This window comes from Camelus bactrianus, chromosome 11 (genome assembly GCF_048773025.1).
Source record: "Camelus bactrianus isolate YW-2024 breed Bactrian camel chromosome 11, ASM4877302v1, whole genome shotgun sequence".
NCBI lineage: Eukaryota > Metazoa > Chordata > Mammalia > Artiodactyla > Camelidae > Camelus > Camelus bactrianus.
The window spans coordinates 10,889,396-10,901,969 of record NC_133549.1 but is presented as its reverse complement, the minus strand read 5'-3'; the positions used below and the strand labels follow the sequence as shown (position 1 = coordinate 10,901,969).

The following is a 12,574-nucleotide window of genomic DNA, read 5'->3' as shown; positions in this document are numbered from 1 at the left end:
TCTTCTTCTTAGAGCAGGGGTGGTAACTCGAGTGCCTGCAAAGGTTTGGCAGGTCCCCCGAGAAAGGTGGCCTACGGATTTTGGTAAACAGAACCAGCGCCTCATTCAAATTGGGCAGTGCTCATCAGCTCTGGCTGACAGCTGCCGGGTATTTTAGTCTCGTGTGGGCAAATCTTTTGATTTTCTGAGAAGTCAGAAAATAAGACTTTTATAAAGAACAAGGTCCTACATTATGGCAAAGGGAACTAAAACCAATATCTTTTAATAAACTATAATGAAAAAGAATGTGTGTGTGTGTGTAAAACTGAATCACTATGCTGTACACCAGAAACACATCATAAATCAACTGTACCTCAAAAAAAAAAGTTTTAAAAAGGAAAAAGAAAAAAGAAAAGAAGACTTTTGTTAAGAACTCTTCTCAACTATTAAATGCCAGCAACTAATTAGGAAAAAGTTTAAACTCTATGAGATGACATGTGCTTTTTTTCTTGTATGTATAATGTAATTCAGTAATGTGCAAAAACTGAAAAGCTCCAGGTGGGTAATTTAAATATATCTGCAGGCTGAATCCATTCCACAGGCTGGAGTAATTGCTGGGCTGTCCAAGTCTATGAAATACAATGTGAGGCTCTCTATATCTTCCTTCGGAATCTGTCCTTTAAAAACATTTACTATTGTACATGAAAGCCATATATTATTAAAAGCTTCCAAAAATAAATGTCTTTGGCTTGTTCTTATATATAAAATATTATTATACATACTGTAAAATATCATATTACTATACATAACTTTAATAATAGTTTCCACTTGTTTTTGTCCTTTGGTCAAAATTTAATAATTCTTTTTGTAAGATTACAGCTTTCTATTTCTGTTTTCTATCTATGATTTATGATCTAAAAATAGCCAAAGCTGCAAAGCCAACTTTAAACAGCACCAAATACCTGATCAGCCACAGTTCAGTTCAGGAGCACTTTCACAAGAACTCACTTCATGGAAAGCATCAGATTTGGGTCCAAATGTTTTCTAATAACCTAGTAGGCGTAACCGGAGAATCTCTCCAACTACACAGAGAAACTGACCATATCCAGTTATTTCTTCAATTCCAAATATAGAAAAGAGAAAGCCTCGTAGATACATCTTAACTCCTTCTGAATTTCAAGCATTTCAAGCAAAAGATATTTTCTTAGCTACATCCCTTCCTCCATTATTTAATTTTTATTTATTTTTTGACAATGAAAAGGCCTTTGTGTTATCTGTTCATCTCTGAAAATAAAAGCACTCCACTAAACCTGCTGACAGTGTGAGGTAATCAAGTATGCATTCTTCATAAATAAAAAACCAGGTCAATTCTGAGGAAGTTCCAAGTTACAGAATTGCATTTACATTTGATCAGTTACAAAAGGAGACAGAAAATCTGAGAAGTAATGCTAGGAGGTCAAGGCAGACAGGCTCCATCTAAAGTGACAGCTTCTGGCGCAGAAACACCGAGAGGGTCTGCATCCCTTTCGCCTCACAACGTTGGTCGATGCAGTTAGTTCCAGTCCCGCTCAGAGGTCCCCCTTCGTTTCACTCAGTTAAGTCAGTGACCCTCAAATGGAGGACTGCAGGGTGGAATCTGGTACAGAAGACCTGGGGCTATGAATCTGTAAAATAATTCTAGGCATTCAAAGAACAAATGTTTACTGAGGGACTGCTATGTGCCAGGCGCTGGGTTGGGCATGTTTTATGTAGATTAAATGATGTATCTTGCAGATACATTATAGAAAATTTCCAAATGTGTGTCAATGTCAGCATTATGAATAAATTTCACATCCATCTAGAAAGGCTGCTGAATTTATAAGTTTTTTGTCATTATGTGTTTTTTTCCAGTTGTTATTAAAGAGATTGTCCTTATATTTGAAAAGATTGATAAAAACTAAGTTAGCTTATTTTGCACACTGCCTGGATTTAGCATCATATATTTTGATTTAATAACTACAATAAATATGAGTCACACTTGTCTTTATGTATAAAATGTACAAAATCTCTCATCTCTAGTCTATCATTCTCCATGTATTAAGCTCCAATAATATGAAAGGAAGTCAAAGTTAAGTATCCTCTAATTCACCCTTTACTTTCATAGCATACATTTAACCATAAGTTTCTTTTACCTGTTTGCATCTTGATCAGCAAATGGAATTTTGCTCACTGTCTTAGGTACAAAACATATGAAACATATTCCCTTCTTGTTTCCTTTTATTTTGTTCTTAAAACTAACCTTAGAGTGTTAACGTCCAAAATGGATTGGTAAAAACACTTTGTAATTTGTTCTTAAGCACAGTATGGTCAAGTTTAGCGCACGATAATATATCAAGAAAAAAAAGTCTGTATCTCATTTCAAGTTTTCAAATCTTCACGAGAGTTTCGTAAGTTTCAAATCTTCACAAATTGAAAAACGAAAGGAAATGATTACTTCTCCCAGTACAGATTTTTGGAGTCACGCCAACATTTGTAACTGTTCCTCGTCCATCCTGAATTAGCATGGAGACTTTGCTCACTACAGTCACCCAGGACCCTAGTGGACGGGACACCACCATGATAAAAGCTCCCTGGGTTGGAGAGGGAAGAAAAAGCCCTTCCTTTACTTTACACAAATCTCTCTAACTGCCACATCGTTTAACCCTAAGCCCCCCGGCATTCGACACCGGGGCAAATCCCCATTATTCTGAGACTCTAAAACTGAGGACTGATACTGTAATTTCCAATATTAACAAACCACTTACCGTCCTTTAAAAGCTTCTGTAAGATTTTCACAAATATACTGTCTTTCGATACCTCAATTGGATCATCTTTACCATCTGAACTGGACCAGCTAGAAAACAAAATCACTGTGAGGATAAAACGAAATCATGGACAGAATCTGAAATAAACAACTGGTTTGCTAATGTGGCTAATGTGGATTTGTTTGATGTTTGGCGGGAAGGGGGAAGAATCTTGAGTTTTGTAATACTGTTGCAAATTATTTAAATAAAGGAACTTTAAATGTTGGGCACATCCAGAGTCTTATATCAGATATAAGATGCTACACTCAGGTAGCTCTTCACCCAATATAACCAGCATGTATGGGATGTCAAAACCAAGAAGTGAGGTATCTTTCCCAAGAAAATTCTGTAAGTAAATTAACAAACCTAGTAAAGAGCCTAAAGTATGATTTTCCAGAGCACAGGCAGTAGGTAGAGTATGTTATATTCTGTTTTTCATAAAAGTAAAATGGCAACTAGTGTCTGATGTAACGTTTAGATGTTTTCTTTATCTAGTTGAGATTATGTACTATTGAAATACACACACACACAGAACCACTGCTTTGCAGGAATAAATGGCTATATCCCACATGGAACTCTGAAGTTTTTAAACAAGAAGCCAAAACAAGGAATTCCAGTCTAGTGACCTAACACATTTTTTATGACCGGGAAGGTGAATCAAACAGGCAGAGTGAGATGCTTCAGAGGACGACTTCCAAGACCAGATTTCACAACAATTTTAACTATTTGGGAGTGATCAGAGAAGGAAATATTTTAGTAAAAATAGTTTCTACTGTAATTTCTCAACATTATAGGAAAAGAAAAAGTGTGAGTAGAGAAGGCCTTTAGCACTCAAGTCTTGCTCTCTTTAAAACTATCTTCCCAGGGAAGTCCATCCCTACCACTGATTATTCGCAGTCTTCCTTTGCCACTGAATCTGACAGCATCATTTCAGTGGACAGAAATCCTCCCCTGCAGGGAGGTTACAGCGAAAAAGAGGAAGCAACAACTTTGAAGAGGGCAGTGATTCTCAAATTATAACCACTTTTTATTTAAAAAGAAATCTAGCCTCAAAAGTCTTGCTTGGCAGAAGTGGCCTAAGTTCTGCAAAAATAAGGAACATTTTACTTCCGTGCAGACTGACAGTCTACATTTTAAGATCAAAAGTAAAGACTTATTATACCAGTGGTCCTAAATCCTTAAGCAATTCCTTAATTACTGAATAAAAATTAGGATTACCAGTGCAACCAATAACATTCTTGTAACATACGTGACAATACAATTAATTAGGTTACAAAACCAATTGATGCAGGATATCATAGTCTTCCTAAAGAGTCCTTTCCAAGACTGCATCTTAGATTCATGCTATGAGAACGTACTTATCTCTCTGAAGAGCTTTGCAAAGGATTTCCAGTTTTAGGTCATTTATATTTACATCTTCCTCCTTCACAGCAAAACAAAACAAAATCCTCATTAAATTCTGATTTTAAAAAATACATGTTTTAATTTGAGTTACGTCAATTCCTAATTCTGCCTAAGATGTTAATACTATTCATAAGAGTAAGACTATTAATAACTTTGTGGAAATTTATTTCTGATTATTCTAAGATGATCTGATTTTATCAGGAAGCTTCAGAGACTCAAGATTTGAAACAGAGTAACATAAAAGCCAACACGTTATGTTTTTATAATCCATCAAACTGCTTTCAATTGCAGGCTGACTACTTGCCCTACAGAATTATCATTACAATCTTTTTTTTTTAAAGAAGGCTGAGAAATAGTTTCTCTTGGGGCGAGTACTATGAAGAATAAATCCACAGAGCGACATATCAGTCTGAGGAACTAACAATGACTCAATAAACAAAAGAGAAAAAAATGACAGGACTTTGAAAAGCAGCATTTTTTTATTTGTGCAGGGAAAAAGGCATCCGGAAATGTGTGAGAGTTATCAGGAAGTGAGATCTCCTTGCAGCTTTTGTAAAGAGCTGTAGGTACTCCAAGAGTATGGGCAGCTGAACCAGAGAGTCTTTTATAACTAACACATTTTCAAACTGTATTCGGTTCTATAGAAAACCACACACAAATTGTGTTACCCGCCTGCAATCAAGTGATTTTACTTACCTCACCAATATACTCCAGCAAGTCCAAAGCTTTCTTAAAATCATATTCATTAGCTCTTCTGTTTTCTTCACAGATGTATAGCTATGGCAAGTTAAAATAAGGTCGAGGATCATTTCAAGTAATCAAATAACCCAGACTAGAGAGATTTACAGAGAAGTCATTATGTCTTTCAAGTAAGTGGTAGATATTTTTATAGTAAAGAACAGTGTCACATTTGGAAATTACACTCTGTCTACCTCACAATAAACTGTCTTTTAAAACGTGCCTATGTTCAGTCAGTAATTCATTTGTATAACTCTGTGTATATACTTCTTAAACGTCAGTAAATTTATATTCTTAAGTTCAAGACAACACACATTTCAGTGTTCTTTTGAGCATCCTCTGCAATAAACTGCTGCCCTTGCATTTTTAAGCTGGATATAATGCTTTTGAAATGTTGCCCTGAAAGGCAATTAAAAAATTGAGACCTATGATAAAGCCTGCAGTTGGTCTATAGTTTAATTAAAAGGTAAGAAAACAGACACCAATAAGTTACCGACAGTTACTGGTGGTTGGTTAGATCATAGCTGACTATATAATCATAAATTTCTAGTAGTTTTATAATCAGAAAAATGTTTACCTTATTAAAAATACCAATTTGAATTTTCCTATTTTCTTTTCCCAAAAACTATTTATAGCATAACAAATTTCATTTGTAAACACTGTATATAATCCTTTAACATCAAAAACACTACTCAAACCATTTCAGAAAAAAAAAAGCACTGTCTGCATGTCCTTGTTTAATAACACTTAACAACAATACTTTATTTCATTGTTTCTGAACATCCTTTTTTCTCCACAACGTTAACATCCCTGAAACTGGAATGTGGTATTAAAATTGATGGTGTACCAGTAAAACTGGCACTATTTCTTTTTCTCACCAGTAGTGGTGAGTCTTACAAGCCTCTTAGATTTTTTAATTAAATATCCTAAATCAGGAGAGGCTGCTGTGAGATCATTATAGGAAATCTGTCACAAACAATGGCTAAAATACTGAAGTTTTTGAATTGTTTGCTTTCTTTTTTCTTTTTTAATTTTTACTATTTTATTTATTTTTGTTTGCTTTCTCATTAATACAGTTGGAGTAAATTCAAGCTGATCCTATGACCTCACCCTTGCATTTGAAATGCTTTCTTGAAAGGAAAAGAGAGAAATAGAGTTAAGGCTATAAGTATGCATAACAACAAAATCATCTTATCTGGGCTGCAGATAAATGAGTCTGAATTTAAAAAGGAAAGCTCTATTTCCATACATATATGCACGTGTATAACTGAATCACCATAATCTAGCTATGTCCTTAGGAATCTGCAGAGGAAAATGGTGAGGATGGCACTTACAGGCTCTGTAAACCCAGTTCTTAAGATCATTTTCTTTTAGAAGAACTTGAAATATGTCTCACGGTATGCATCCGTCCTATGTATGTAAAGCACAAGTAGGTTCCTAGGGTGGGTCACCGGGATAAGCACCGTCAGGAGCAGGCGGGGACTTACGGGGTAGCAGCGGCTGATCCACTGCTCTCTGCTACCTGGCATCCTGCCCTCAAGCGGCTTCTAACAACTCATTCTAGGGGAAAGTCATAGGAGAAGAGGAAATGGAAAGATGACTACTCTTAGGAGCTGTACCACGTGGCCCAAGAAACACTGTGGCTGTTGTGCGACCGGGAAATGGCACAAGGATCTGAAGAGCACGTACGCTGATGAGCTCCGGCGCGCTGAGCACGGGCATGGCGCTCAGGCTCAGCTGCTTCTCCGCCAGCAGCTGCTCAGGCAGCGTCTCCTGGTGCAGCAGGAAGCGCTCCTGCTCGGCCATTTCTAGAAGGCAACATGGGGGAGAGGGAGACTTTCACTTTTGCTCTGTCATAAAACAAATCTGAATTTAAAAAGGAACTCTCTCTGTATATACAGACATATATGCGTGCGTGTAACTGAATCAGAGACCAGCACAACATTGTACATCAAGGATACTTCAATCAAAAGACAAATAAATAAGAGTTTCTAGTTTAATTTCATTTACTAAGGGAAATGATCTACTTAAAAGCCACCATGAATACATTCCAGGAAAAACGAAACCCAGACCATCGTGCACCAAACCGATTACTAGCAATGATGGTCTCCATCGGATGAGGTGACAGAGGCTCCTGAGCTGCATGAACGATCCAGGCTGCAGGTCATTACCTGGCTTTGCCTATGAGAGTGAGGTGAGTTGCAGGGGAAGAGGGCTGAGAACTACCATGCAGCTTCAAAAACACAGTAGTCACAGAAAAACGGAGTGACCACAGCACAGATATGCTCATTCAAATACTAGCGTCATTTCACATGATCCCAATCTTGTAAAAATTAAATAAAATGTTTCTGTGCAATTTCCATACCTCGGAAAACAGACTGGGAGGATACACAAAAAAGTAATAGTAGTTATCTCTGGGGCAGTGGGATTATAGACAACTTATTTTTTTGTTTATTGTTTCTATACTTTACAAATTTCCATAAGGAATTATTTATATAACCAATAGAAAGTTACTTTTTAAAAACCTACTCCCTTCAATTATTTATACTATAATAATAGTCTGTAGGAAATTACTGAGACCTGAAAATACTCCCATTGTGTTAAGAAAGCAAAAGCTAAGAAGTGATCAAATGCAAAATGATGATCTGAAGTAGGGGAATCCAGAAATAATAAACCTTATGTTAAAATATTTTGATTAATGTGATCTATCTTTGGTGGCCAAGTTAAAATATGGCTCCCCTTTCAGATCACCAGGCAGCCTTGCAGAATATACACACACTTCTCTAGAACAACAGGCACTATTAGTGTTTAAAAATAAAGGACTGAAGGAAGAGACTTCCTAAACAGTGGAAAATAATTTTAATAATAAATGTTAAATGCTAATCCCATGCTTTGAGTACTTAATATGTATAAGACAAGGCTGGACTCTGTGGCTAAGCCTTACAGCCAAATGTCCATATTTACACACACTTCACCTCTGACAACATGGCCGAGGTTCCCCTCTCATTTTTATTTTGGAAAATTCCAAACCCACAAAAAGTTGTGCAGAATACAATGTGCAGCACTGTATACTGGTCACCTACTGTTAATATCTGTCACTTCTGTTCTATCTGCCTACTCCCTCCTAAACCATACAAAAGTTGCTGACATCATGACACTTCACTTCTAAATGCTTCAGCCTGTATCTCCTAAGAAGAACATTTAACCAAAATATCATTAATGGGCCCAAAGAACTTAACATCAAATGGTAAAATTTCCCCAGCCATCCTCAAAAGGTTTGTGATAGTTGTTTTGGTTATTTGGGGGATGGTTGAGGAGCCTATCAATAAATTCACACTGCAGTTTGCTGTCATGGCTCTTGGGCTCCTTTAATCTAAAACAGCTCCCGTCTTTTTTGTTTGCTTTTCACATTGCTAAATTTTGAAGAGACTGGGCTGATTACATGTATTGTAAAACGCCCCACAATCAGGATATATCTAATTGTTCCGTTGTGATTAGATTCAAGTTGAACGTCTTTGGCAGGAATACAACACAAGTGGTTATTATGTATCTGGCACATGACATCGCTCCAGGAAGTATGTAACATGAGTTTATCTTACTGTTGGCGATGGGATCTGCTAGATCTGTGTAATGATATCCTCTTCCCCAGCCTGTAAGCTCAATGGCTTTTGAGCCCTTTGATGACCAGTTATTCACCATGATTGCAAAATGCTGACTTCCCAAATCAATCACTCTTTCTACAGTTAATCGCTGGGGTTCCTCTTTTGTAAAGAAACATTTCACTGACCCCTTCCCTTTTGGGTATCACTGTGGATTTATGGATTTTTCTTTTTGAATCTGTGAAATAAAATCCTCCAACATCATTCTTTTTGGTGTTCAAATTATTCGTAAATTTGGACAGTGGAAACAGTTGTGCAGTTTGACATCTCGACATTAACCTTGCTTTCTGACCCAACAAGACTCCACAAGATAATTTCTTCGGTAAGCCCTCATTTCCTCTTGCTAAGAGATGGTAGCTTGAAACCAAAATACAGGATTAGGTATACTTATGCTACCAGAGTGTCACTGCTTTTAGGTCTTTCCAGGGGACAGAGCCAAGAAACACATTTTTTAAACAATCATGATTACATCTGATATCTTTAGTTCACATGCAATAATACAGGGCTCTTCCTCATCATCTTTCTATATTTGTATCTCCTTTCTCCTTGGTTCTCAAAAGTAACAACGTAGTCTATCATTTTCCCAATCTACAATATACACAAAATAGTTTCACTATTACGACATCAGAAAGTTTTGAATCCTAAAATCAACAGTTTCAGAATTACCACCACCTACAGCAAACCCACCAAATGAACGTCAAGATTTCTTTGCAACTCTTCTTGTTCTTAGCATATGAGTCACTAAGGGTGTAATCAGAGTACTCCGTTCAAATCATTTGAATTTATTCTTTACGAATTCTTATTTAAAGCACAGATTACTTTACTATACAAAGAGAACCCTAATTATACAACTGAGTGATTGTTTAAGAACACCAAATAGAAAGCACTCCTCTTAAAGGAGAGATGCTCCAGTTTCTGACAGATCCCGTGACGGATAATGGGAACGCATGCTGAGAGTGCACTGACAGCACAACTGATTTGTATGCCTTCTTGTTCAGATACTTCTTTTTAAAAATCATTATCGAGTTTAGTATTTGTTTACACTTTAAGTACAATTTATATACAGTGACATACACAAGTATTAAGCATTTCTTTCTGTGAGTTTAGATAAATGTGGACACTAGTGTAACAGACCCCCGTCAAATTACAGGGCATCAAAATGATGACAGAAAATTCCCTAAGGCACATCACAGCAAATACCATCTCTCACCTTCAATTTTTTCTTGCAGTATATCTTCTGAAAAGTCTGAAGCTAAAGCAGCCAATTTACTCAAGCCAAGAAGGGTTTTTTTCTTTGCAAAGTAACAAGTCTCCATATTTGCCAAACCCAGAAGTGTTGCATGAGCCTACAATAAACAAAATACGAAAACTGGGGTAAGATCCTGGGTACTGATTCAAACTGAAATAAAGGTTAAGTACAACCCAAACTTACACCAATGAAAGATCAATTCATCATTAGCAAAAAACTGATCAGTACCATACTTTGTAAGTAATTACACAATAAAATATCAGCCACCCACAGTAACTACTGGGAAAAGATATGTATAAAACATTTGCTCTATAACAAACATGAGCACTTCAACATCCTGTCCAGGACAAACTTTAATTCATGTACTGTTTTTACTGGAAATTTGAACATTTTTATTATGAAAAAAAGGCCAACAGTTATTTACACATTAAAGTTTTTGTGCTTTATTTTAGTGTAGTAATAGTCAAAATGCAACAGCCTCCATTTTTTTTAAAAACTGAGATATAACAAATAATGGCAATAACATCATAAATAAAAAGTATGTTTATCAAAAGTATTTACCCTATGATCCAGCAGACCCACTCCTGGGCATATATCTGGAGGAAACTCTAATTCAAAAAGACACATGTACCCCAATGTTCATAGCAGCACTACAACAGCCATGACAGGGAAACAACCTAGATGTCCATCGACAGATGACTGGATAAAGAAGATATGGGGTGTGTGTGTGTGTACATATGTATGTGTGTATATACATATATATGTATATATATATACACATAAACACAATGGAATACTACTCATCCATAAAAAAGAATGAGATGCCATTTACAGCAATATGGATGGACCTGGAGATCATCATACTAAGTGAAGTAGGCCAGAAAGAGAAAAATACCATGATATCACTTATATACGGAATTTTTAAAAAAGAACACAAATGAATTTATTTACAAAACAGAGACAGACTCACAGACATAGAAAACAGACTTATGGTTACTAGTGGGGAGAGAGGGTCGGCAAGGATAAATTGGGAGTTCAGGATTTGCAGATACCAACTACTATATATAAAACAGATAAACAACAAAGTCCTACTGTACAGCACAGGCAACTATATTCAATACCTTGTAACAGCCTAACGAAAAAAATACGGAAAGGTATATACACACACACGTGTAACTGAATCACTATACTGTACGCTAGAAATTAACACATTATAAATCGACTCTACTTCAATAAAAAAAAATAGCCTAAATCTGCTCCACATAACTGAAATTCTTCTTACCTTTTCTAATTCTTGGCTGTTAATTTCATGTAACCAGCTGAGATGCTCATGAGCTTGCAAAAAATTTGCCAACTGTCCATGCTGAGAAATGGGCTGAGACAACAATTTGCCTCGCTTTCCTTTCTCCAGATACCAACGGAAGAGAAAGTCTGAAAAATTCTACAGAGAACACAGCCAAGAATCCAATAATATTCAGTAATAGTTTAAAAAATACATTTCTGATAATAAAGTACTAAATTTCTTGCAAAGATCTTAGACTCCAGAAAAGAAATCCTATTTTAAGCACTAACTCCCTGTGTTGTACAGTCCTCAAATCACTTAATTCAATCAGCTTATTTGACAAACAAGGATATTCAGATTCAGAAAAGGGATCCTGCTCAAGGTTCAAGCTCACGCAGAATCTAGCACTGTCCAATATGGGAGTCACTGGTCACATGCAGCTGTTCACACTTAATTTAAAATCTAAAATTCAGTCCCTCAGGCACACCAGTCACGTTTCAAGCACTCAGTGATCATCTGCATGTGGCCAGAGGCTCTTGTTTGGGAGAGCACGTATGCACAAGATTTCCATTATCACAGAACGTTCTACTGGACAGTACTGAGACTCTGTCATTCAAGAATGAGAGATCTCAGGGCAAGAACTGTGTGCCAGGTGGCTACATGGGCTGGCATGATAAATCGGAATCTAGAGAGGACACAAACATCCAGCCAGTTTTCCCCACAGTTTGCTGGATGCTGGGGTGGCGTGAGAGGCTGGGCTGGAAAGGAAGACAGAAGTGTCCTGCAGTCTGGTACTTCAGAGGTATTCCCACTAATAGGAGATTCTGCCAGGAACACATCAGTCCCACAAGATTTCTGAAACCAGGAATGAAATGAATGTAACAGAAGTTGCAACCAAGCCCTGGCCCACCTCTGCTCTTGATGAGCTGAGTTATCTGCCTCTCATCTGCCTCCAAGGAGGAATAAGAGCATTGATTTCCATCTTTACGGTTCTACTAAATATATTAGAGAAAAATTTTTAAATGCAAAAATGGGTGGAAAAATATATAGAGAACAAGAATCCTCAAAAAGAGTAAAAAAGCCTAGCACAAAGTATTTAGTTTAGCGCTACTGTGAAATACTAGATAAGCCAAGTCCAACAATCAGGGACTGATCAAATCAGGTAGGTAGCCAGTCCATGAAACAGCAAAACACCATGAAAAACACAGTTGTGTGATATTTAATGACATGGACAAACGCCTGTGATGTATTAAGTGAAATAAGCAGTCAACAAAACATGTTCATCTATAATAATGTAGAGTAAAAAGACAAGAATGTAAACCAAATGTTTAAAAGGGTTCTTTTGGGGTGATGGAATTATGAATGATTTTTTTAATCTTTTTTGTTTACAGTGGTTTCCTGATTTTATGCAATGTTACTTTTATAGTAAGAAAAAAAATCA

The 12,574-nt window shown here is 36.6% G+C and overlaps 1 protein-coding gene across 1 annotated transcript in view; it reads right to left on the bottom strand.

The window, feature by feature from the left end:
* NUP133 (nucleoporin 133) overlaps positions 1 to 12,574 on the bottom strand; it is a 47,877-nt gene that overhangs the window by 1,756 nt on the left and 33,547 nt on the right. The window contains exons 20-25 of the mRNA XM_010962843.3: positions 11,134 to 11,292; positions 9,813 to 9,948; positions 6,633 to 6,751; positions 4,902 to 4,982; positions 4,160 to 4,224; positions 2,763 to 2,851 (exon numbers count right to left, since the gene is read on the bottom strand). Of these exons, the coding sequence (XP_010961145.2) occupies positions 2,763 to 2,851; positions 4,160 to 4,224; positions 4,902 to 4,982; positions 6,633 to 6,751; positions 9,813 to 9,948; positions 11,134 to 11,292 (649 nt within the window). The remainder of the gene's footprint in view (positions 1 to 2,762; positions 2,852 to 4,159; positions 4,225 to 4,901; positions 4,983 to 6,632; positions 6,752 to 9,812; positions 9,949 to 11,133; positions 11,293 to 12,574) is intronic.